Source organism: Mauremys reevesii, linkage group 1, assembly GCF_016161935.1.
Source record: "Mauremys reevesii isolate NIE-2019 linkage group 1, ASM1616193v1, whole genome shotgun sequence".
Classification (NCBI taxonomy): domain Eukaryota; kingdom Metazoa; phylum Chordata; order Testudines; family Geoemydidae; genus Mauremys; species Mauremys reevesii.
In genome coordinates this window covers 250,891,469-250,919,110 of record NC_052623.1, presented here as the reverse complement: position 1 = coordinate 250,919,110, position 27,642 = coordinate 250,891,469, and the positions used below count along the sequence as shown (strand labels likewise).

At 40.7% G+C, this 27,642-nt stretch overlaps 1 protein-coding gene across 12 annotated transcripts in view; it reads left to right on the top strand.

The window, feature by feature from the left end:
- ERC1 (ELKS/RAB6-interacting/CAST family member 1) overlaps positions 1–27,642 on the top strand; it is a 562,177-nt gene that overhangs the window by 310,790 nt on the left and 223,745 nt on the right. For 10 of the 12 annotated variants that reach the window (XM_039546718.1, XM_039546709.1, XM_039546701.1 and 7 more), the window contains one exon: positions 10,762–10,893. The exons of the other annotated variants lie outside the window; for them this stretch is intronic. In XM_039546718.1, coding sequence (XP_039402652.1) covers positions 10,762–10,893 — 132 coding nt within the window. The remainder of the gene's footprint in view (positions 1–10,761; positions 10,894–27,642) is intronic. 12 annotated transcript variants of the gene reach the window in all.

Sequence of the window (27,642 nt, the reverse complement as noted above, 5' to 3'; positions counted from 1 at the left end):
TTTCTACCAGACTCCAGGTTCTAGGCAATGTGATCAATTGTTATATGTTTGAACTCTTACCTGGTCACAACAGCTTCTGGGACATGTGATCTCTTGCACCTATGTGATCCAAGACATTGGACTGCCCCTGAGTACTCTGAATGGCTGGCTGGCATCAGTCTACTCTCCAAACCACCATCAGCTAGACTTAGTGGTGGGAGTGACCTCCCATGTCCTCACCTCCCTAGATTGGTGGACAAATCCAACCAGTGTATGTATAGATATTCCATTTGTCCACGCGCAACTGATGCTCACACTAATGACATATGCATCTGCCCTAGGATGGGGAGCCCACCTGGGTTCTCTATAGAGTCAGGTTCTATGGCTTCAGAACATTTAGCTTTACATATCAATGTCAGAGAACTAAACACTGTCACACTGCTGTACTGAGTAGTTCTATCGCAGTTCAGGGGAAGCAGCATGTTAGTCCTCACAAGACAATATGGTGGCAATCTTCTATCTCAACAAGCAGCGGGGAGCCTGTTCTTCCACTCTGTCAAGAGAAGACTCTACTCTGGGAGCACTGCCAACTCAATAGATCTAGAAGCATTTTACCTGCCGGGGGTCCAAAATGATCTAGCAGATCACCCGAGCAAATTGTTTGAGTCACCATGAGTGGTCTCTTTGTCCAGATGTGGCCAGATACATCTTCCAGCAGTGAGGGTTTCCCCAAGGAGACCTGTTTGCAACAAAGTCCAACAGAAATTGTTGGAAGCTCTGTTCCCTGTGGGGTCATATGACAGATGTGTTTTTACTGTCATGATCAGGCTGACTCTTCCATCCTTTTCCACCAATCCTGCTCATTCACACGTATTACTAACGATAAGACAGTACCATGCCAGAGTCATACTTATAGCCCCACCATGGGCCCATCAACACTGGTTGTCCACTTTCCTGGCACTGTCAGTGAAACCTCTAGTTCCACGTCCCCTAGACTTGGACCTAATTTCCCAAGATCATGGTCCCTTCATTTAACTGCAAGGATGCACCATGGCTGGATACTAGAGAGCGGTCTTGCTCAAAAGAGGTTCAAGAGGTTCTGCTAAGTCGTGGAAAGCCTTCTACAAGAGCTAATTACCTCTCTAAATTGAGACATTTTTCCATGTAGTGTTACTAGTATGGGATATCTCTGACCAATCTTCAGTTCAACATATCCTGGACTACTTACCTGAAACACCAAGAGTTGGTAGTTTGTTCAATCAAAGTACATCTGACAGCTGTTTCAACATTCCTCCCTAAAGTGGACAATCACTTTTTCCTCCAATGACATGTTCATAAGGTTTTTGAAAGGCTTAGTCAAATTATATCTTCAAGTACAAGACCGTGTTCCTCTGTGGGATCTAAACTTAGTATCATCAAGTCTTATGGGTTCCTCATTTGAACCATTGGCTACCTGCTCTCTGCTGCATCTGTCAGCGAAGGTAGCATTTTTGGTGGCCGTTATCTTGGCCAGAAAAGTAGGGGAGCTGCATTTCTCAGTGTTCGGCCTCCACATACAATCTTTTTTTAAGGACAAGGTTTACCTGTGTCCTTATCCAAAGTTTATCTCCAAGATGGTGTCATCTTTCCACATCAATCAGCCAGTTTATTTGCCTGTATCCTACCAAAACCATATTCAAGCAGGGAAGAAGAGCATTTGCAAACCTTGGATGTCAGAAGAGTTCTAGCATTCTACCTGGACAGAATCAGGCACTTCCATAAATCCTCCTAGCTGTTCGTAGCAGTGGCAGACAGAATAAGAGGACAGTCAGTCTCTACCCAGAGAATTTCTTCCTGGAATGCCTCCTGTATACATATGTACTATGACTTGGCTAATGTCAATCCGCCTAGCAGAGTTGCAGCTCATTTGACAGGGTTGCAGTTGGCCTCATCCAGCTTTTCTGGTACAGGTTCCAGTTGCAGACATTTGTAGAGCAGTAATGTGGTCCTCAGTCCACACATTTTCTTCCCACTACTCTGTGGCTCAAGACTGCAGTGACAATGCTAGAGTTGGACGGGTTGTTCTCCAATCTTCATTGAAATAGACTGTGCTCACATCTCCTGTTCTTATGGCTTGTGAGTCACCAAGAATGGAATGCACATGAGCAATTATTTGAAGAAAAAACAGTTACTAAACTATTTAGTAACTGTTGTTGTTCAAAATGTGTTGCACATGTCTATTCCACAACCTGCCTTCCTATCCCTCTACATTGGATCTCTGGCAAGAAGGAACTGAAGGAGTCTAGGGGCGGCTCTGTCCTTTGTATCTGCATGCAGAGCATCTGCACGCACTGGCACATAACAGCAAGGGGACCCTAAAGTGTCCCAGTGAGTACCGCTGAGGGAAAAAGTTTCTGATGCCCTTCCTCTAGGCACACAAATCCAAGAGTGGAATGGACATGTGCAACACATCTTGAAGAACAACAGTTTCTGAGCTGGTTAGTAATTCTCTTATTCAAATTATCCAAATTCCCCTTATTAAAAAATTCTTTTTATCTGACTCCACAGTGTGTCCCCATGTAGCCCTATGTTAGTTAATATCACTTTAGTTTCTCTGAACTGCACATTATCCAAAACTTTCTGATATCCTTCAGGCCATTTAGATCAACAGGGGTGTACTATCACCTGAGGGGGAAAATAAACATTTTTCTTTCTCCTCTTAATCCAGTCCACCTACAGAAGCATTTTAAGTGTGGTGCAAAAAGGGAATATTTTCAGAATGACGAGAGGTTTTTTTTGTCTGTACTGATGTAATCTTGATAGCCCAGGTGAAGACATCTACATACATTTACATAATCTGGATGGCATACAGCTGAAAATGTCTTTAAAAGAAACTTTTTCTTCAAATAGTATGGGAAATTCACCACAAATGACCAAAAAGAAAACATTAGTGTCTTCTGTTGGTCCTGTCCATCTTCTGAGGCATTTTCAGGATTTTTCATTATTCTAATTTCTAAAAACCCAATTTTTAACTCTGCCTTTTCAGTGTTGTGCTCAGGTCCGCAGTTCATATGCAGGTTGGTATTCTGCATGATTAAGTCAACTGAGCAATGCAGCACCTATAAACTATTCATTTTCTTCCTGAACAATTGACCCTAATTTATTTGAGATTCTAATATTCCTCTAAAGCAGGTGGCCATGCCATTGAAGATCAGGAACATCTTTGAGTTCTATATCAAGAACAATAGATGGACCTTGGTGTCAGCATAAACTGCCAGGGAAGATCTAGAGACCTGATCCAAAGCCTATTCAAGTTAATGGAAAGATGTTCATTGACTTGAATGGGCTTTGGATCAGCGCCTAAGAAAATAAATCTTAACTAAAATGTCACCAGAACCCTTTCAGTTATGGAGAAGCAGGACTTCTCTACCAAAGCAATGCAAGAAACTCACAATCTAATTATCCTGTATTATTGTAGCCCATCTTGTTTATTTAATGTAAATGTCTGTCTATTATTTTTTTAACAAAAAGCTATTTCATCTTATAATTATGCTCATGGTTACTAAACTGTTGTGCAGAGGCATGGTACCTAGTTATTATGTAGTAAACCAAACCAAAAAAAGTCTTGATACTGTTTGATCTAACTGGATTGAGATGCAGGACATTTTCTTTATAATGTTCATTATTATACACACAATGTATGACTGTACAAATGTATGTGGTTTTTATTTTTAGAATCAAATGCATCTCTTGTCATGACTTCAGTTTTTAATAGTTGAGGCAATCCTGATCTGTGCATTGACTGAAAAGAGTTGAGAGAGGAAAGGACATCTTTTAATGTTTAAGAAAAAGCATTTCCTTAGAATAATAATAAAAAAAATCTGGTGTGTAACAGAATCCTGTCTGCACCCGAAACAGTTGCTTTTCTTGAAATTGGCTTCATTGATGCATCTGTCTTCAGTTGTTTTTTTTCCCCCAACATTTATGAGGGTTGTTGGTAATTGAATTCTGACATATCAAATGATTTTAATGAACTTTTATTGGGATGGGAGAGGGAGGAGGAGGAATGTTTAGGGTAAAGGTAATAAGGAATTACTGTCTCTTTACTTTAAGGAAAATGAACAGAGGTTAACATTAATATCCTCCTAACATGTTAGTCCTATCTGGTAAGTGGTGCTTGTTCTAAAGGAAGCAGCTCTTCAGTCTTAACAAATAAATCTGCTACTTTACTATAGTGAAGAGTCAGAAAGGGACAAGGAGTGTTGAAGGGGGAGGAAACTGCTTGTCTGGAGTGATAAATGTGAAACCCTCTGAAATAGTTGTCTGTAGCTGAGAAACGAAGAGACTCAATAAGTTCAGCCATTTAATTGCTGTGTAAACACTTCTGTAGAATTACTGTACCAACAAGTATTTTTATTTTTATTTTTAATTTAAGTATGAGAGGATGAGAATGAACATTTTTAGACATTTTCCATGCCTGTTTCTTTGCCTGCTCTCTTCTTACTGAATGTTTGGATTGGAAATGGGGCAGAAGGTGTGTCTTAAAACTACTGTGATATATTAGTACAATGATGATGACAGGGCTGACGTCAGGAAGCAGAGTTCAGCAGGGTGTGTGGGGGTCATCAGGGAAGTCACTTATGTGTTCAAGCTTCTCGTTAATATTTTGAAGTGCTGTTAGTTACATCTGTTGCTGGTTTTGCCTTTAACCCACAGGAATTTAGGAGTCTGAGTCACACTTCTGATTTATAGGTGATGAAATCTTTTTACAGTAGTCTACCCTCACTTATCCCCCACAAAAACACAATTACGGAGGCCTTATTTGCTCATTTCAGAGCATTGTTACCAGTTGCAATCTCAGCAATGACTGTCAGTCATGGGTGAGGCAGTGACCCAGTGTGGTGGTACAGAATCATGGCCCCTGTTGGCTTTAACAAATACAGAAGTGGTAATTTGCAGCAGCTGAAGTGAAATGTTAAAGCTGTTGGCATCCTGTACGAACTGCTAAATGGTAAACCCGGATGTTAGTATTGGCATGAACTTTTAGTCTGTCTAGGCTTTTACTAGTGAGAAATACCTATATAATATCAACATACTGTTCTGATTCGTTTTCGGGGCACCAAACTTAAACTAACAGGAAACAAGTGTCCAAGGCGTGGTAGCTATATGAGAGAGAAATTGCCAGTTTCTACTAGTCTTACTTAACCTGTTCTTCCTTTTACTTTGATTCTGGGCCTTCTGTTTAACACTTATCTACAGCTTCCTTCCTTCCTTTCTTTCTTTTTTCCAGTTTCTAATGTTCAATAAAATCCACTTTCAGGCTAATCCAGAGAGGGAAGCAAAGCATGTGGGGAGTACAGAATTTTATAATAGACCTGTTATTTCAGTTAGCATTGGTCAGGATCCTGCTCCATTGTTACGTACAAACCTCTCTGTGCTTTAGATTGCTCTTGATGTTGAATATGGCTGATTCGCTTTCAGAGATAGTGTTTTTAAAAATTCTCACAACTTTGAGTGATAGCGCAGAAGATCCCTAAGGACACAAACTCTGAAGGAATCAAAGGTTGACTCTGCAGATTTCCCAGACAATTGTTGGCAATTCCTTGCATAATATTCTGAAACCTAGTTGCTGCGATCCTTGAGGCTGCGGTAGTAATGTGCATCCTTCCATGGGTTTTGTTAAGTATTTTCCAAATGAGTTATCAAAACAGGGTGAATAAATTCCAGGAATGTGAAGAATAAAATTGTGCTTGAGTTAATTTTAGTTTTATTCTCAATGTTGTTGTTTCCCCGTCCTGCCTCCCCCCGAACTCTAAAAGAATTAATTGGCTCACACTAGTTGTGCCATGGACAAACAGGGTATTGTGACTGGATTATGTATCCAATTAGTCTGTCTTTCTAATATGCCTATTCTTTTGCAGTTTGTAAATTCCTGGTGTTTTTCAATTTATATATATTTTAGGGAGAAGCATTTAGATGTAGTTGTATTTTGCTACTAGGATTACTTCTGTTTGATATAATTTTACCCCAAAAGGGACTTTGACTTCATTGATGTTTCTCTGATCTCAGACCTACTGGTGGGGCTTTATACTCTTCTGGGACTAGATGTGGTTGCCTGTTGTTAATCAGTGCACAAGCCCTTATAGGGCTACAGTTTTGTGTGTAATTGTTGCTGCTTTTCTGTGGTGTTTCTTTCAGTTCACAACCTTAGTTCAGTTGTTTTCCAGCAATGGAATTAGTTTCATCTGTATTTATCCCATCCACATTAGCCACTGTGTGTTTTTTAGTGATGCTTAACATGTGTGTCAGCTTCTGTGTAATTAATTCTTGGTGATAAAAGCATGTTTCCCATCACATTCTTTGGCATGACATTTTACAGACATATTTGACTATCTGGAAAGGGGTGGGGGCTTGTCCTCACCTCTCTTTCCCCCCCTCCCCATTCTGTCTCACTGAGGTAGGTGGTTATAGAGATTTTGTTCTGAGTAGTGCAGAATTTTCTGGCTGTTTTCTTCTTTCCATGATTCATTAACTTCTGCTGTCAAACATTTTAAATTATGGTTCGTTTATTTTTTTTTTCCTTTTCATTTCAAACAATTTTCTATTTTATATATGTGTGCGTGCACACACACTGAAACTTTGAAGGAATTTCTCAGCATAATTTTAACAGCATTTTCTGTATGGTGTTCTTAGAGTTAGTCAGAAACTACTGTCAATCTGTAAAAACTCTCAGGACTTCAGCTTATTGCAGGTCAAAATACCAAATGACGCATTGTATAATTCAGGGAGAAGCACTGACAATTTATTGTTTTTATTTTACGTACCTGCAGTTTTGCCATCAATATCAAAATGTAATGAATGCATTTGTCAGACAGCTTTTCTTCCCCTCCAATCCACTACTTCAGTGGATCAGTTAACTTGTCTGATGTATGAGCATCTGAAAAATCATGTGATTGTTATTTTTCTCTTACTACTTTGGGCCATGCCCTGTATCTGATTTCCTTTATCCAAAGAGGTGTATTGGTCTTGCTTCTGATCATGTTCTAATGTGACAATTCTGCTCCTATATAGGACTGCTGTTTGATGGGTGTCTGGTAGAAATACATCTTGAGTTTCCCAGGATATCCATAGAATTAAAAATTGACATTTTTTTCCACAAGGGCACCATAAACCAGTGGAGTGATTCAGTAGGAAAAAGACAGTTGTCGTCAGTAATATCTTTTTCCTTAGCGCTACTGAAAGTAAAATTTTTATGTAAATGGAAAGCAAAAATAAACACAGACCACACTTGGGTTCACCCTAAGACTGTGATCCCTGAATTTGGGAGCCTGACCTTCCCAAAGGCCTGCTCCCATCTCTGTCTTTTTCTCAACCCTCCTTTTCTTTCTGTAAGGATGGCTTTGGGGAACATTTTACATATAATTTCTGTACTTTGCAGTTTGCTCTACCATTTTATAACTGTTCTGTTAGTGGAGAATACTGAGGTGGTAGATGTTTCTGCAGAGGACAAAAATTTTGATTTGTATCCATTTGTCACTTTGCTCAACTACTAAATATTACTCAAGTTTGTCATCAAAACACCAAAAAGCAAATGTCACTCACCATTCAACTCAGTTCCACTTGAAAGTGCAAAGCATTTTTATTTCTTCCTTCTTCAAGGGCAATGTCTAAATCCATTTGTGACCCCCATATATCAACTATTATGAAAATCAAACTCTCACAAGAAGACTTTTTCCTCCTCTATGTTCATGTAGCTCTCTGGGAAAGTTGGAGATTTCTCTTCAGGTTTTTATAAGTTGCCCAATCATTGTGATACCTACGTGCAAAACAGAAAAATCTGCAAGAGAGGTTTTCCTCCCATAAAGGGCCTCATCTATCACTTGATTTTGCTACTTACTACAGAACTGATTTTTTTTTCTATTTTTCTTCTCTCCAGTTCCATGTTTTACATCTACAAACAACTTGGATCAAAAAAAATTTTTTGATGGACCAAGGAGCAAGGAACAGAATAATTAATGCTGTGGTCTAACAAAAACTCACTATGCTATGCTTTGGAATACCAGAACTGTGTGGGTTTGTCAGGCTCTGCTACTCATTTCTGACTTTGACATTGTTTTATAGGGACAGGTGTGAAGGCTCATAGTGGAGTGAATATGAGTTAGAGGAAATTACCATGACTTTTCGCAGCACGTTTGTCTGATAGACTGGAAGAACAAAGTTATAACTAAACTCTACTTACTGAATAGACTGTAGGTGGCTCATATGCTGAAGGTGAAGAGGGTGTTGACAGTTGTTTGCATGAATGCACACTGTGCATTTTCCAGTATTGCCTAGCACTCCAGCATCTGCATAAATGTTTTCAGAGGATGCCTGTATGTCTGAGTGGCATTTTAGGGAAAGTAATTAAACACGTGCTGTAGAGATTTTGCTGATAACATTAATATGCAAAATATCTTTCTCACATTTATTTCAAACAGCAGTTTCCAAATAGACACACCAGCAAAGATTTTCACATGCAAGTACCAAAGTGCTGTTCCAGCCTGTTCTGACATCACCAATAGGACACAATAGCTCTTATTTCTCTCCTCCAAAGTTTACTTTTCTGAATGGAGCAATTTACTAGGCTGGGTACCTGGAGCTCTTAAATGTTTGGGCACAGAAGAACACGTATGTGTAGATTTAACTTTATATGCCAAATTCCTTCTTATAAACCACTTTCCCGTTGCACACAGCTGTTTAGATGGGCCTTACCAGATCCTGTGCAGTGAAATGGAATGGACCGTCCCAAACTCTACAGCCTAACCAGGGAGAAGATTTGAAAGAGTGTAGTCAACAATATTGACATTTTTCAAGCATGGCAGAATTAACACTCTATGATGAGATTTTTTGGGGAACTCACTATTTCATTCTTTTTTGAGGGGATGACTTTGAGTTGACTAATTGCAACCCCTAAGTAGTTTTGAGAACATTGGAAGATTTTATCAGTGCATCAAAAGGACTCAACAAGGGGTGTAATTTGACTCATGCAGCATAAATTTTTAATGTGAAAACCTGTTCATTAGTTTTGTGGGAAACTCTATTGTAACTGAACTGGCCGTTGCCCCCCTGTAAATCCATTTAATTTACGTTCTTCTTTGAACAACAAGCACTATAGGAAAGTATCTCGAATACCTTTTTGAAAGCCAGCCACATGTTGTAGATTCCTACTGGCTGGACAGGTCCCATTAGACTGTCTCCACTTGGCAGTGGTGCCAGAGATCTGCACAGCTCTCTTGGCAGGCTGATATACAGCTGTATTGGAACAGGATGATTAGAAGTGACAAGCTTGAGAGAGAACCAGTCTGCACTGCTCAGCTCTTGTGGGGGACACAGCCCAATTCCTTGGAGATGGACATCTAGGAATAAAATCCTTCTTTAAACTCTAGTAACATTATCAGAATGGTGGATTCAGAACCAAGCCTCTTTCCAAACCTCTTCAAAATCAATTGTTATTCCTCACACTTTGTGTGCTGTAAAATACTTCCAGAGGAACAGTGGGAGGATTTCAACACCAAGATCTGAAAGGACAGAAAACAAAGGCATAGGTTTGCCACCGCTTCTTCCCTCATTTCAGCTACTTATCAGATAGCAAGTGGGATGTGAGAAGCAAGGTGTTCATATGAATAAGAGAGTATGGTCCCTCCATTACAAGGCCTGCAACTGCAGAGAAGTAGATTAAGAAGTCCTTGTGGTTACTTTAAAATCAGATCTCTAATGCTGATGATTATTGTGTGAGCTAACATAGCCTGCAACACCAAAGATGCATAGAATGTGTCCCCAGCTTGCTTATTTCAGTTGATTATTTTTAAATCAGCGGCTGCCACACTTCAAGAAATCAAAGTATCCTGACCAGCCTAAAGTGGCTTGTTTTTCAATCTTGTGGCCAAGCTATCACTCCAAACACAGGAGTGCATTTACTGTCAGAAATATCTCATGAGCAGATTCTCCTGGTAAAAACTGGAATTCAGTTCCCTTGATACTACTTTTTCCAAATTACATTGTGTGTGTAAACAAATAGTTTTTGATATTTCCTCCTGACCCAGTAGTGCACTTCAGTGGCCTTTGAATATATGCAGGACACCTAAACTTGCAGCTGTGAAGATATTCTTAATCAAAGAATGAAGTATATGGGGATATTACACTTCAGATGCCTGAAATCCAAACTGGACTTTCCACCAGAACTTCAAGTGGGTTTTTCATGCAACAGTATTTGATGAAAAACTGAAGCTAAACTTGGCTGAAACTGTACAGATGTTTGTCCTGTTTTCTTGTTAGGTTAACATTTGCTTCAGACAATAAAATATTTTTTTTCATCTGGACATGGTGAATTGCAAAATTGCAATGCTATGTTTCCCTTCTGCCACACCTGCCTGTGAGAGTGAGAGTGCATGAGGGAATCCAAATGCTGCTATTGTCCCACCACTGCTGGCTATTAAGCTTCTTTGGAACTGCACACTAACCTTTTCTTTACAAACAACCCTCTCATACCTGTGCTGTTTGATCTGAAAGGATTGTGGTACCACAGTTGCAGAGGGCAAGCACATCTGTCTTGCTTTGCTAGATTTTTCCTTCACTGTATTATGCAATTCCTCCTCCTCTTCCTTCACTTCATCTTTCCTTCCTTTTTTGCGAAGATATTTTGATATGGAATTGCACCCTGGGAGGGAGAGCAGCTATTTAGTTGGCATAGCACTTGGTTGTTAATGGGCTCTGATACTTATTTCCAAATTAGTCTACTTCACCTGGTCTCCCATCATTTTCCAGGATAACCTGCGTAAAAAGGATGATCGGATTGAAGAATTGGAAGAGGCGCTGAGAGAGAGTGTGCAGATAACTGCAGAGCGGGAAATGGTGCTAGCACAAGAGGAATCAGCCAGGACTAATGCTGAGAAACAGGTCTGCAATCTTATACAGTCACTGGTGTTGCCGTTGGGCATGTAAGAGGTACAGCCTGACAATAAAGTAGTAGTAATCATTCTTTGCCCTTGAATAGTACCTTGCCATCTGGGGATCCTAAAGCACTGTGCAGACATTAACTAATTGGGTCCATTTCTGTCTTTTCCTGAAACTAAATATGAGTGTGTGGTGTTCAGTGCTTTGAAAGAGAGGTTTGTGTGACATTCCTCTCTGACATGTATACATCAAATATATATTCCTGTGTGTAAACGTGTTCATACGCGCTGTACTATATATGTTGTATTATTATTAACTTGTATTACCGTAGCACATAGGAGCACTAAACATAGACACAAGACACCACTGTGCTAGGCGCTGTACAGACACAGAACAAAAGGATGGTCTCTGTCATAAAGAGTTTACAATCTAAGGGTAGGTCTATACTTACCTGCCGGGTCGATGCGTAGTGTTCGACTTCTCGGAGTTCGAACTATCGCGTCTAATCTAGACACGATAGTTTGAACTCCGAACGCGCTCCCGTCGACTCTGGAACTCCACCACCGCGAATGGCGGTGGCGGAGTCGACGGGGGAGCCGAGGACTTTGATCCCGCGGCGTCTGGACGGGTAAGTAACTCGAACTAAGGTAGTTCGACTTCAGCTACACTATTCGCGTAGCTGAAGTCGCGTACCTTAGTTCGACCCCCCACGTTAGTGTAGACCAGGCCTAAGTGTAGGACAAGGGACAATGAATGGGGAGTACAAAGAAACAGTGAAACATTAGTGGTCAGCATGATAGGCAATGGTCTCAGCACACCAGCATCTTAGTCATCGTCAAGTTCTTTGTAGGTATAACGGAAAAGGAGTTGTAAGGAGGATTTTTAAGGAAGAGTATGTGTTAGCTTTGTTGATGATTATGGGGAGCTCCTCCCAATCACAAGGGGCAGCATGGGAGAAAGCTTGAAGGTGTTTGATTGAAAATATAACAAATGGATGATAGAGACTGGTATTGTGGGCCAGAGTCGGGTGGGAGTTGACATCTTAGTATGAAAGATGATAGGTAGGGTGGGGATAGGCCCTGAAGGATCTTGAAAGAGAAGAAAAGTCTCTTATATTTCATGCAGTTGAGAAGGGGGTAATTCATGGGAGGGATGCAAAGAGAAGGGTGACATGGTTGTGTACACATGTCTTCAAGTCACCACAGCTTGATGAAATACATCCTAGAAAATTCAAGGAGCTGACTGAGGAGATATCTGAGCCATTAGCAATTATCTTCGAAAAGTCATGGAAGACGGGAGAGTCTCCAGAGGACTGGAAAGGACAAATATACTGCCAATCTATAAAAAGGTAAATAAGGACAACCAGGGAATTACAGGCCAGTCAGATTAGCTTCAGTACCCAGAAAGATAATGGAGCAAATAATTAAGCAATCAATTTACTAACACCTAGAAGATAATAAGGTGATAAGTAAGAGTCAGCATGAATTTGTCAAGAACAAATCATATCAAACCAACCTAATAGCTTTCTTTGACAGGGTAGCAAGCCTTGAGGAGACTGGTAAGCGGTAGATGTGGTATATCTTGACTTTAGTAAGGCTTTTGATACTGTCTTGCATGACAGTCTCATAAACAAACTAGGGAAATATAACCTAGATGGAGGTATTATAAGGTGAGTGCATAACTGGTTGGAAAAGTGTTCCCAGAGAGTAGTAATTAATGGCTCACAGTCAAGCTGGAAGGGCATATCGAGTGGGGTCCCACTGGGATCAGTTCTGGGGCTGGTTCTATTCAATATCGTCATCAGTGATTTAGATAATGACATAGAGAGTACACTTATAAAGTTTCAGATGATACCAAGCTGGGAGGGGTTGCAAGTGCTTTGGAGGATAGGATTCAAATTCAGAATAATCTGGAGAAATGGTCTGACGTAAATAGGATGAAATTCAATAAGGACAAATGCAAAGTACTCCACTAAGGAAGGAACAATCAGTTGCACACATACAAAATGGGAGATGACTGGCTAGGAAGGAGTACTGCGAAAAGGAATCAGGGGTTTGTAGTGGATCACAAGCTAAATATGAGTCAACAGTGTAACACTGTTGCAAAAAAAAAAAAGGCAAACATAATTCTGGGATGTATTAGCAGGAGTGTTGTAAGCAAGACATGAGAAGTAATTATTTCGCTCTGCTCCACTCTGATTAGGCTCAACTGGAGTATGGTGTCCAGTTTTGGGCGCCGCATTTCAGGAAAGATGTGGACAAATTGGAGAAAGTCCAGAGAAGAGCAACAAAAATTATTAAAGGTCTAGAAAACATGGCCTATGAGGGAAGATTGAAAAACATGGGTTTGTTTAGTCTAGAGAAGACTGAGGGAGGACACAATAACTGTTTTCAAGTACATAAAAGGTTGTTACAAGGAGGAGGGAGAAAAATTCTTCTCCTTAACCTCTGAGGATAGGACAAGAAGCAATGGGCTTAAATTGCAGCAGGGGATGTTTAGGTTGGACATTTGGAAAAACTTTTTCAGAGTGGTTAAGCACTGGAATAAATTGCCTAGGGAGGTTGTGGAATCTCCATCATTGGAGATTTTTAAGAGTAGGTTAAATAAACACCTTTCAGGGATGGTCTAGATAATACTTAATCCTGCCTTGAGTGCAGGGGACTGGCTGGATTAAATGATGTCTCAAGCTCCGTTCCAGTTCTATGATTCTGTGATCAAAGCAGTGGACTAGGAAACTGATCTTCATGACAGCATTCAGAATGGATATTGTGGGGAGAAGGATACAATTGCATTTATCAAGATCAGTGAGAATGATATTGTAGTAAATGAGACACAAGATGATGAGAGCTGGCATAAGAGTTGTAACTTGGTGGATGGAGGGGAAAGGCTGTTTCTTAGATATGTTATACAGAAAGAATCTGCGAGATTTAAACATAGCGGGGATGTGAGGATCTGGAGTGAGGTCCAAGTTGAAGAAAACACTCCGGTTGCTGGCATTAGTAAAAGGCAGGATAGTGGTGGTGAACATAGTAAATGAGAGAGGAGATAGTGAGGAGGGAAGATTAAGAGCTCTCTGTTAGCCATGTTGAGTTTGATCTGATGGCTAGACATCCATGAGATGTCAGGGAGAAGCCAAGATTTTAATTTGGACAGAAGGAGAGAGGTCTGGGGAGGTGGGGGTGGATGAGTAGGATCTTCTGAAGGACATGCTGAAGGATAGATTAGAGAGTTAGGAGGAGACCTAGGAGAGGACAGACTCCCAGAATCCAAGGGAAGACAAGATTTCAAGAAGACGAGCATAGTCAGTGTCAATGCAGCTGACAATTCAAAGAGGATGTGGATGGAATACTGTTTCTGAGTTTGGCTAGGAAGAGGTCACTAGACACCTTGGCAAAAACAGTTTCAGTGGAGTGTTGGGGTGGAAGCAGGATCAGAGAGGGTCTAGGATGGAATTGAAGAGAGAAACGCCAGATAGCAATTGTAAACAGAACTTTCAGTGAGCTTACAGATGAAAGGGAGATGGGGCAGCAGTTGGAGAAACAAGTGGGGTCAATGGTGGGATTTTAAGATTGGAGAGACTGAAGTGTGATTGTATTGTGAGGAGAAAGAGCAAGAGGAGAAAGAGAGGTTAAGGGCAAAGGGATGAGGGTGAGCATTAGGGAGATGGGATGGGGTCATTCTGGCAAGTGGAGGGGTTACAGGAGGAAAGCAGATGAGAAGCTTCTGCATCTATGACAGAGAAGGAGAGATATGTAGGAAAGGAGGGAAAGGCAAGCCGCGGGGAGAAGGTTGCATAGTTTTGTAATTTTCCTCTTGGAAGTAATCAGAGAAGTGAAGGGTTTGAGGAGTAAGTCAAAGGTGGCAAAAAGGCAGTTGGGATTTCAAGTGTGGATTCGTTTAAGCTGGGGAAGTAAAGTTGTTTAGTTATGAATATGTCAGTACTGAAAGAGGGGAGAATGAATTTCTAATAGAGGAAGTCAGTCTGGTCAAAGGAATTCCACCAGAGATGCTCTGCAGCACAAGAGTAGGAGCGGAGGAAGCAAAAGTTGGGACTGAGTCAGGGCTGAGAGATGGTGGTGAGAACTTACAAGTAGGAGAGAGGGGCAGAAGAATCATGAGTGAAGGAAAGAGAAGCATGGAAGGAATCAACAACTAGATCAAGTGAAGATCATTCTGAGCAAATGAGAAGCCATCAATACTAGTGGACTGGAAGGTGGCAAGGCATGATGGGGGTTGCTGGAGGGCGATGCTAAGAGAGACCAGGTGATGGTTGGAGAGAGGGAACTCAGCAACAGAGAGTTCAGTGCTTGGTGAAAAACAACTCAAGTGAACACCTCTTTTGGTGAATGGGAGAGTTGAACCGGGGGTGCAAGTCAAATGAAGACATGAAGGTGAAGAAATGTGCAGCCAAGGGGTTGGATGGGTCATTAACATGGAAGTTAGTGACTGAGGACATGTGGGAGATTGAGAGGAGAGGGAGAGAGAGAGAGCCTGGATCTGAAAGCAAAAGAGGGTTGATAGGGAGGAGTTGGATGGATGGTAGATGACAGCAACATGGAAGGAAAGAGAAGGGTTGAATGCACTGCTGTTGAAAAGAGGGAAAATGGCGGGAGAAAGGAGTGGGAAGTGGCAGGAATGGGAGAGAAGACCAGCACCCCCAGCAGGGTCATATATGACAGCTGTGTTTTATTTCTAGCAAGGCTGCGAACTGAGAGGACCTCAACTAATGCTATGTTACTTGCAGACAGTGTTAAGAGAAAACCAACCTTGTCACTCAGTGACTTTGCGTAGCACCAAGTCAACTGCCCTGTCCTATTTTACCTGACAGAGTTTTGCTTCAGTATGAATTAAATGCAGTTAGGTAATAGGGAGGGATGGCAAGTAGCCATTGTTCTAAGGTGGGAAGGGGATTTCCTTTCAGCTGTTTAACCTTCTCACATTCCCGTCTTCACTTTAAAAATGCCCTTGTTGTTTCCCATTCTGTGGCGATTTATATAAATTATGAAAAAATCTCCCTCTGAAAATTGAGAGTTTTACAAGTCTGAGATTCTGTTTTTGTTTTGAAGATTGACAGATTCTTTTATGTGTTGCAACTATGATAATATATTAATGTCAACTTTAGATTGGATATAAGTGTGATGTATGTTTGTGTTTTTTTAAATGTTAATGTTGACCATACTGATTATAATTTGCTTTTAATTGCATGCTTTTTCTTCCCTCTATTCTGCTCATCTTATTTTCTACCATTCTGCATCTCGCCTGTCTGAAGCTATTAAATGAAACAGTGCATAAGGCCAACTATTTTGGCTTTAAATGGTTCAAGGTATGAGGAAACCTCATTTATGTACATCCCTCCCTCTTTTCTTTAATACTGTTGTGTTAACCCCCAGTCCTGTCTAGCCGTCATCTCATGTGCTGTGCCTCTCTGCTGTACAGTAGTGCTCACTGTAGATCTTTCTAAATGCCCTGTAAGTAAAAATCATACTTATTTTGCAAAAATTATGCACTCCATTAACCTGCTCAGGAATACAGAATTCTCAGACTTGGTGCCTAGACAGTGCTCCCAAACCAACTGCAGTGAGCCACTACAGCCTTACATACACCAGAACAATTGGGTGTAAATCAGACTTTTGATTCCATCACTGCCACTCCTGCTTAGATAAGAAAATTCAATCTGACAGCAGACTGACTGAGTGGGAAGCAGAAAGACTGAATGATGGTTTCACCATTCTGAGAAATAGGATAATTCAGAAGTTTGAGGTCCTCATAATGGATCAGAGTAATGCAGGAAGATTACAAGACATATCTGATCTTTTTCCATATGCCAGAATCAGGAGTCTTGCTAACCTCACAAACCTGGCCAGAAGAGATTACATACCTTCCCTCCAATGAGAGAGAAAAGATGGTCCAGTTATTAGGGCACTACCATGGATTTGCAGGGCTCTATGGATAAAGTCCTGCAGGATAGAGCCAGGGTGGATTTGATTTAAATCAATTTGATTTAAATCATGTTTTAAATCACTAGTCACAAAAACTCGATTTAATCATGGATTTCTACAAAAGTGCATTCTTGTTGGTTGTTATAACCTTAATAGATATTCTTCACAACTCAGAGATAGAAATAGGTTTCATTTTAGAAGCTACACACTATACATTTTTAATGATTTATTTTGAAAACTTTCAGATTAGTTTTACAGCTATATCAGAAAATGAATGATTGGTTACTTCATTTACCAAAGGTAATTGAAGTAGATATTTATAAAGTCATTGAGAGGTGAACCATCTCCAGTTCAACAGGTTAATCATTCATATTTGGAGGATTTTCTTGCCATGCTGTATTAGGAGGAGAACATCACCAGACAGACATGTAAATTGTTTTATTTAACTAAAACAACAACATTATGTATTCTGGATTTTTTCTTCAACAGCAAACATATAATATTTTAACAAAATAAGCATATGAATTTTTGAAAGTAGTTAAACGTTCAAGTTTTTTAAAATCAGTTTTGTTTTTGTTAAAATTGTTTTTAACTAAAATAGTTAAATGAAACATTTTTTAAAAAGAAAACTAAAATTAAATCGACTGTTAGCTAGGTCAACATGGGAAAACTTAAAATATTGGCTTGTGCAGCTAACTCAATCGTCTTCACCTTCATTTTCCTGTTTGTTCATAATCTGGAAAAGAAAAACAAGCTTTCCTGCTTTTTCAGGTCCCAAACGATTTCTCTATTTGGAATGAATTAGTCCAAAGGAAGAAAATATTCTTTCTACATCGGCAGAAGAAGCTACTGCTATTAAAAGTGAGATTATCACTTCAACAGTTTCTGAATCCAAGTGCTTAAGTGTGACTTCCACCAGTTCACTGGTGTGACTTTCTTTAAAACGTCATCAGCAAATATCTATTTCTTTAATGGTTCACCCGTAGCGCTGAAGTTTATTATAGTTGGCATTATGGAGGGATGATTGCTGGATGTCCATGTCATAGCTAAATCCTCTTCTTCAGCAGTTAAAGTTTGACCCTAGTACCGAGTATTGAGAATATTTGGAAGAAAGTGAGCTGGAGATAGTGCTTGTCCCATTTGTTTTTTTAATGCTTGTAATTTAACTCTGTCATTGCATATTTCTCTTTTTAAGATCTCACTCAGTTCCTTCCAAATTTCAACAGCGTCAGCAATAAAACAGCTATTTCCCTGCATTTGGTTCAAGGCTGCAGAAATAGGTTTCAGGGTATTCCACATGTGTTCAACATTTCTCTTAAGCCCAATGTTGAGAACTTTAGCTGTGACAGTGCCATCTATTTTTTCATGATTTTGTTCACAAAATGTCATCAAATTAAGCCAGCTTCTTGATATAGTGCTCAAAACAGTCCACTACTGAGTTATATTGCACGTCTTGTGGGAGAGTTAGCTTGGTTCCTCCCACTTTTTTTGGAGCAGCTGCTGCAAAGTGGTTGTTACGGAAGTATTTTGCAATTTCAACAACATTAGCCTTTATTTCTGGAACACTGAAGTCTTTGGCTAGGAGATGCATCAAATTAGCACTGCATCCGTATGTTATTAGCTTGGGACTCTCTTCTAAATTTCTTCTCATCTTGGATATGTTTGCAGCATTGTCTGTGAGCAAGCTGTGTACTAGATATTTGAATTTTTTTTCACAGTTTGTTATAGCTTTTACTGCTACTTCTTGTGAGTGTTCTGCTGTGCGTGCATTTCCTGATGTATCAATTGATTCTGTAAGGAAGACATTCCCTTCTTCTGTTGTCACATAAGCACATACAACAGGATCATTGCTCCACCCATCAAGACTCAGGTTAACAATTTCACCCTCTAGACCTTTTACACACTGCTCAATTTCTGTTTCATACACTTTATCCAGCAATTTGGCTGCGACTTCTGCTCTGTTGGGTGAACTGTATTCTGGACTTAATGACTGAACCATGTTAATGAAGTGTGGGTTCTCAATCATATGGAAAGGAGAGTTTGTTGAAAAAATCGCCCTGTTTGTTTATGCATCAATTACCTCTTTTTGTAATCTGCTGGTTCTTATCACAAACTTATCTGTGGTTGTTTCTGGATAATGGAAATTATTTTTTCTTTTTGCTACAGGTGATATACTGTGGCTATGTGACCTACATGATGTGACTGAAACAATATCATTGGCAGATAACTCTGAAAATATAGAAAATTATGGTGATCTTGAAGGTGGATGGTCTTCAGAATCCTGTATGTTGAGGATGGATTCTCCTAAACAAAATAAGTCAATGCAGTTATTTAATTATTATTACCATACTGCTCATTTAGTATTACTCATTGCATTCACTTACACACAGTACTGCTTTAAAGGTGAAATTGTAAAAGAAAGATCTGCCTATTTCAGCTATTTATTTTTTTATCACAACTGCATCTAAAATGATAGCATCATAGAGTAACAACTATATTTTTTGCTCAAACATGAGAATTCAAGAATAATCCAGAAGGAAGACAGGCAGTCCTTAAGAAAAAAGTATGAAATAAAAAAGTTTACCAACCTGAAGATCCAGCATGTTCAGACATATTCCTTTCATCATCTTCAACACAGCTTCCTCCTGAGAAGGAACACTTCTCATGATAGGTTTCAGAGTAGCAGCCATGTTAGTCTGTATCCGCAAAAAGATCAGGAGTACTTGTGGCACCTTAGAGACTAACAAATTTATTTGAACATAAGCTTTCGTGGGCTACAGCCCACTTCTTCGGATGCATGGTGTTGTTTCATTCGAGCAGCCAGGCCTTGCATTTCTTTGTTGCACTGTTTGCATTTTGCACACATGCCTGATTTACCCACAGGTAGAGGGAACTTCATTAAAATATTCCCAAACTGGGTCTCTTTTATGGCCTGCTGCCATTATAGGTTTTCCCTTCTAGTGAGAGAACGGTATGGTAGATCTCAAATCTATGAAGGCTACACTCAGAAAGACCTCAAGACTTCTGGAATATGCTGCTCAAACAGTTTCACTTTTGTTTCTACTGCCTGTCCCTCCCTTCTCACATTTATCTCCAGATTTCTTCTCCTTGTCCAGATCTATTCCGCCCCCAACAATCTTCTATTCGTTGAACTTTTTTGAAACTTTGCACTTTTAGAGAGAGGTAAGGGATTGACTCTGTGTACACAAATTTTCAGAGGGACAATAGGGTTGAGGTCTGTTATTTCTCACCTCTATATTTTATTTATTTATTTTATTTTATTTAAAAACATGTTTGCTGTTAACAAGCATGTTATCTCTGGAGAGACAAATCCACAGTTTGAGAACTGCAAAACTAAGCATCTCTGATGGTATCTTCTAGACTGAGCACTGAGTCCCATTGGGTAGATAGAAAGATGAACCTAAATAATCTATACAGAAGCCCCTGGAACTCCATAAAATTGGGTCCCTAATCCATGAACTATTGGAACTCATTTACAAAACTTTTCTTAAACATTATATGAATATATTATCTTATACGATAGAATTAGAATTTATAATTCCTATTCCATGGTGATACCTTTGAGCTATAGTTTTAATTAAGATACAGTATCTTAGATAGGTTTTTTCCTCAAATAGCATTTTATCCAAAAAAAAATTTTTTTTTAAATCATTGATTTTTATCCACCCTGGATAGAGCAGAGGTCTGACTTTAAGAAAATAGAAAGCCTTAGTCATCCTTTTGAGAGACTGTATTCAGTTCAGTGAAGTCCCAGTTCAGACATGTTTAGGAGATCCTTTCCGGCCTGAACTAAGGTTAGATGGCCTAAAGTCTTTTGAGTCCTGCAAGTGAACCACAGTCCACCAGACACTACAGCCATCTGTAATTCCATCCTTCGATTGGGAGATAGGTAGTCATTTTCCTGATAAGCTATAGACTGATAACCACTGCTTATTGGGTTCTGCTGGAGGTAGACTTCAGATCACTTGAATCCATCCCCTCTTCCTTCAGACCCAAAGAAATGGTAGAAGATCACGAGGACAGTCCATTTGTAGGAAATTCAAGCAGTAAGACTAGTTCCAAGAGATTATGGGGATGGTCTCCCTTCTGTTGACAGTATCTAAGAATTTAGGAGAAATATAACATTGATTTTGGAGCTCAGGTAGTTAATTCATTTGTACAATCAAAATTATTAAAAAATGGAGATCGTCAGAATTATCTTAGCCTCAGTAGAATCTGGGTATTCTTTAGCATTAACAGATTTAAAAGATGCATACCTGTACATCAGAGTTCCTCTAGGTTGCTCTAGGAAAATAAAGGTGTCATATGCATCTCCTGTTTGGTCTTTGGTCCTTTCTGGCACTGTTCTACTGATCATGCTGACGGTGGCTATCTGGCAATGAAAGATCCATATTCTACTTTACTTGGACAATTGGCAGGTTCAGATTTCTTCAGCTCTATAGGTAACTCTGGCAGTGAAATCTATGGTAGCGCTCCTGATGGATGAGAGCTTTTTCATTTGTCAAGGTTGACTTTATTCTGACTCAATTGCACATCCACACAGAGAGCTGTCTTCAAGAGTTTCAGTATGGGTCCATCTGTCACAGCAACATCTTACCAAGAGATTCTCACTGGCCAAGAATATCAGCCCCATTGTCCCAGGATTCAAGAAATTCTACAACTCTTGGGCATTAAGTTCTCTCTAATAAAGCTGGTTCCCTAAATTTACTGTCCTCACTGACCACTTATGCTGGCCTTTCTAGAGCAGTGGAACCAAAAGAGCAGTGGCCTCTTAGATAAGATTCACTTGAAGGAGAGTTTGTTCTACCTGTCATGTTTAAAATATCCTCAGCTGTGTAGGCAAAGAATGCCATGGTAGATCTCTTCCCACCTTATGTTATAAGAGCTGATATATTTGGCTTCTATAGTTCATAACCTTATTGTTCCGAGTATAAAACTGGTTGGCAGGGAAATTTGTACTGACGCTTTGGTGGCTCAATGACTCTAAAAAGGGGTATCAAAAATATAACTGGAGGGAGACTCCAGCTACCTCTTTGGAGAGGGAGAAAAGGAATAACATACTAGTCTCAGGCCAAAGGAAGCCATCTAATTTACAGTTAATATAAGAACTAGAAGGTTTTGGGGGGACTGCCCCACCTATCGTTGGTCAGGAAAACAATGCTGGAACCCCACAAACAATAAGTTTGCTTAAATGTGGTTATTGCTAGCATGGCTTCAACAATAGTGTGTATAGAGCCATAATTAAAGGCAGCATATGCTGTGCATCTTCAAATACTGAAGTGTGGAGAAGCAGCAAAGACTAACCAGACTAACACGGCTACCCCTCTGATTCTTGAAGTGTGGAGATAACTGACTCAACACACTATTATAGCATATCACTAAACAAAAAGCACCCCAAAAAGTGGAGTGTTACAATCACTGTGATAATACAGTTGAGGGCATTTTTCAGAATAATTAGTGAGTTGGTGGTAAATTGGGTGCCCAAAAGACACACGCAGTAGCAAAATTTTCAAGAATGTGCAGCAAAGTTGCTCATGTAAAATGAATTACTTTGCCTACAGATTTTCAGTTTCCTATTGCTACATTTGCAGTTTCATATGCAATCACACATGCAACTTGGGTGCACTTTTATTAAAAGTTAACCTCAGGAGAGTGCTTTTGAAGTTTCACCCCCAAAAATTTGACAAGAGAACATATAAATAATTTAAACAACACAAATATATTTTTGCATGAGAAAAGAATTTTCTAGTCTGAGACTGACTGGGTTAACTGTATCCATAAACACCACAGCAGCTGCTGACAAGCTAAGAGTTTCCCATCTCCTTCAAGTGATTATCCATATGCCCATTACACTTATGGTGCAAGTGTGTCCCATATACTTGAATTCAGAGTCTTTTGGCCAGGAGTCTCCATTGTGCTCTGAGTCCTCATGACCCTTACCAAAGTCATAAAGGGGCAGAGCGACCCAACCCTCTCATACCTGTAGTGAAGCTTGTCTTCAAATCTACCTCGTGGGCATGTCACTGAGACCACCTTAGGACCCTGGGTCACATGACCTGCTTGTGTACAGTCTTTCTGCAGCTAAGAGTTTTGGACCATATGAATCTATCATTATGATGACCCGTCACCTTACTAGTCATGCGAGATCTGGTCTCACAGAACATCATCTGGATTCTGCATCCCAATCTAGCAACCCTGTACATGACAGCTTGGATGCCATCTGGTTAACATTTACAGAAATAAGTGTGTCTGGTGAATTTCAGGACATCTTACTCCAAAGCAGGAACTCCTCGACCAGACTGACATAGAGAGCCAAATGGAAGTGATTTTCTCTTTGGGCAGTGCAGCATCCTCTTTTGCCAGTAGCAGCCCAGGTTCTAGCTATACTGAACTAATTACTTTCCCTGAAGCAATCAGCCCTCTCTTCTAGTTTGATATGAGTGCTCTTGGCAGCGATATTTGTGAATTATCTTCCTGTTTAAAGCAATACAGTTTTCTTGCACCCTACAGTGGGAAGATTCCTGAAGGGGCTCTACCATGTTTGTCTCATGGTTCAGGAACCCCCTCCTTTGTGAGACTTTGGTGTCGACTAGACTGATGGACCCCACTTTGAGCATTGGTGACCTGTTCTATTTACCACCTGTCAATGAAAACAGCCTTTTTGGTGGCCATCACATCAGTTAGGAGGATAGAAGAGATTTAGGCCCTCAGGGCTCCCCCCCCTCCCCCATACATGGTCTTTGGCAAAGAGTCTCTCTCTGGCCTCACCTAAAGTTTCTGCCTATTGTGGTTTCAGACTTCCACATCAATCGGTCTAGGCACCTTCTGGTTTTCTTCCCGAAGCCACACACCACCCTGAGCAAAATGAAACTTCACATGTTAGATGTTGTGAGAGCATTGTCTGTTTTCGATGTATAGGACCAAGTCATTCAGTGTACACCTTGACTCTTCATGGCATGTGCTGAAAAGCCTAAGACACACTGTGTTGTCACAGAGACTACCCAAGTGAGTCTCGGACTGTGTCAGGGCTTGCAGAGTGGTGTTTGAGAGATATCCCTGGACAGGTTAGAGCTCATTCCACTAGGCTCAGGTGACGTCTGCTACCAGCTTAGATAATGTCCCCATATCAGAGATATGTAGAGCAGCAATTTGAAGTTTGATCCAAACTTTTATTATTCATTATCCCCTGGTGCAAGTTTCCAGGTCAGATGCAGTCCTATGATCACTCTTCAAGTAGGCTCACCTGCCTCTTAGCATGGGGGTAACTCCCTGTTAGTTACAAAGAAGAGAGTCTGTATCGACAATCACTTGAAGAAATACTGGTTAAATAGCTTATGGAAATTGTGGTTCTTTGAGATGAGTTGTCCAAGTAGTTTCCACTAACTGTCCTCTATCTCTGCTGATAAGAGTCCTGCTCCTATGAGATTCTAAGGCAAAGGAACTTACTGTGGATTGCGGCCCACCCCACCCTTTATGATTTCAGTTGTGGAGAACACGAGTGCACTCAGAGTGCAGGCATGGCCCTGATGGACACTGCAGTTCCAAAGAATCTGATCTCAGGCACAGGTGCACAAGAGTGGAATCTGTGGAACAGAATCCTTCCTATATTTTTAAGGAACCCAGAGCTGTCAAAGGTAGGACTCAAGACCTTCCTGCCCAGATAAACTACAGCAATGGATCCCAAATCCAGAAGGCTTCCCCTTTCTGGAGCCAAGGGGAGGAAAATGAGCTTTAGGAAGAAACTAAAATGTATCCTTTATGCATGATATATAGGCCTTTTTTTTCCAGTACAAATAAGAACCTAGAACTGAGAGAAGATTTCAAAACTACTCTCCAATTAGGCTGGTCAGGCTTTAGCACTTATTGATGGAGGTTAGAAAAGCTTTTGTTTCTTAGGAGCTACTGGAAGCATGTGCAAGATCTTTTTTTATCAGAATAACAAATTATTCTCCCCTCTCTTCCCCCCCCCAAAAAAAACCCAACAACTTTAAGTGGTGGCCACAAGGGTGGCCACTTTTCTTTTTCACAGGCATAGGTAACTTACCCAAATCTGTGGTTCCACTGGTAAGTTCCTGGATGCAATGGTTGAAAGTACTCCAGCTCTCAAAGATTGCTTGGAACTGGAAGAGTACTTGGAGAGGCTTTCTATGTTTCAGGACTGCAATTTGATGTTTCCCACTCTGTGTAGAGAACAGGGGCGGCTCTAGACATTTTGCCGCCCCCAAGCAGGGCGGCATGCCGCAGGGGGTGCTCTGCCGGTCGCCGGTCCCGCGGCTCCAGTGGTCCTCCCGCAGGTGTGCCTGCGGATGCTCCACCAGAGCCACGGGGACCAGCGGACCCTCCGCAGGCACGCTGGCGGGAGGTCCACCAGAGCCCTGCCTGCCACCCTCCTGGGGACCGGCAGAGCACCCCCCGCGGCATGCCACCCCAAGCACGCGCTTGGCGTGCTAGGGTCTGGAGCCGCCCCGATAGAGAAAACTGTTTGAGCTTTACATTGGGTGAGGGATGAAGCCTGGAGAGAACACACACACAATGTCTGCAGAGATACCATCATAGACCTTAACATAAATAATTGAATTTAATCTTGAGTTTGTATACATAATCTACACCAAACCCACTGGAGCACTGTCTCATCTAAGGCTGTCTACACTATGAGCTAAGGGTGTCATTCCCCTGCTCGTGTATGCATATTTGCGCTAGCCCAGTGCAGATATAAATGGCAGTGTAATCGCAGTAGTACTGGTAGCGGTAGCAGGACCACGGTGAGTACATATCCACCACTTTCAGGCGGGTTTGTACTCAGTGCAGCTCAACTGTGCCTCCACAGCTGCTATGCCTGCTACCGCCTCTGCACTGATATTTAGAGTTGCACTGAATTAGCATGAGTATGTCTACACAAACAGGAGAATCACATCACTAACTTTTAAACATAGCCTAAGAGGAGTCAGAGGACAAGAACATTTCCTTCATGCTCTAGACAGGAGGAAACCACAAAGGTTTGTCTCCCCTGTAGCTTTTGCCCCAGGGATATTAGTATTTCTCTTTTTCTTCAAACGGGAGCATTCCAAGATTGTCTGCTTTCTTGATGGCCACATTTAAGGATTACCCAAAGAGTTTTACTTTCACAAGAAATCTGGATCCAAGTGAGTTCTAGAGATGGAGTTTCACCCTATCAGACTTGCAGCCAGTTGTCTCCTATCTAGTACAATACAAAGAAAAAAATGAGAGCTTGTCTACATGATGCATAATGTGCTCTACCTGAGTGTGATTTCTGAAGTGCACTACTAACATGTTGGTCCATGTAGATCCTTCTGGTGCACTTTAACATAGTGCTGTTTAAAACAGTACTATGTTAAAGCATACTAAGGGATCTTTTCTGCATACCAGCAGGGTATTCACAGAATAGTTAATGTGCAACATGTTAATGCACCTTAGGAATCACAGCTCCATAGAGAGCATTTCTTTGCTGCGTAGATGAGCCCTGAGTTGACAACCTTGTTAAGTCACAAGTAACATCAAACTGAAATAAATGCTTTATGTGGGTTTAGGATTTGTTTTAAAGTGAGCTAAAGCAGTGTAGTCAATTTAAGATTCCTGAAAAATCCACAGCACTCTGGAGGAGCTCTGGTATCATTAGCTTTGCTTGAACAGCTAGCAGCCATCAGTGTCTGGAACAGAGAAGTTCAGGAGATGGAGCCCACCTCAGAGGAACCCACCAACTCCTAGCTAAAACAGTGCAAATAATTGAGTTAAACAAGACCATGAAAAGCATGGGAAATATCCCTTTATATTTTTTCCTTTTAATGAGATCCTTTCTAAACATGCCTGCCAATGGGCCATTTAACACCTCAGTTATCAGCATCTGTTGATTTGATTGAGGCAGTTAAACTCCTTAATGATCAGCACCTCATGAATTAACTGAGCTAGTTAGGCCTTGTCTTCACATACAGTGGTGCAGCTGCGCTGCTGTAGCACTTTAGTGAAGACACTACAATACCGACAGGAGAAGCTTTCCCGTCAGCTTAGTTAATCCATCTGCCTGAGAGTCAGTAGTTATGTCCACAGGAGAACCTTTCCTGTTGACATGGCACTGTCTAGACAAGGGGTTGGGTCAGTATAACTACATCCCTCAGGGATGTGGATTTTTCACACCCCTGAGCAATGTAGTTATACCGATATAAGTCTAGTGTAAAACTGGCCTTAACCTCATCTGCTGTTGCATTAGTTGACTCCAGTGTCCAAATCACGGAGAAAGGGGTTTGAGAAAAATGAGGCTCTCCTTCCTCAGAGGAAGAAACGTACTCATTATTCAAGTTGCTGAGAGTTTTCAAAGGCTTTCAGAATTAAAACGCTTCAGAAGAAAAAACACTTTTGAAACCTAGTCTGTTCCAATTGCTCTTTCTAAGCTTTGAATGCAGGACACCAGTACACGAACATATAGTAACTCGCAAAAACAACAGGAGTACTAGTGGCACCTTAGAGACTAACACATTTATTTGAGCATAAGCTTTCGTGAGCTACAGCCCACTTTATCAGATGCATAGACTGGAACATATAGTAAGGAGATATATATACACATACAGAGAACGTGAAAAGGTGGGAGTTGCCCTACCAACTCTAAGAGGCTAATTAATTAAGCAGGAGAAAAAAAACTTTTGTAGTGATAATCAAGATGGCCCACTTCAGACAGTTTGACAAGAAGGTGTAAGGATACTTAACATGAGGAAATAGATTCAATGTGCGTAATGGCTCAGCCATTTCCAGTCTCTGTTCAAGCCTAAACTGATGGTAT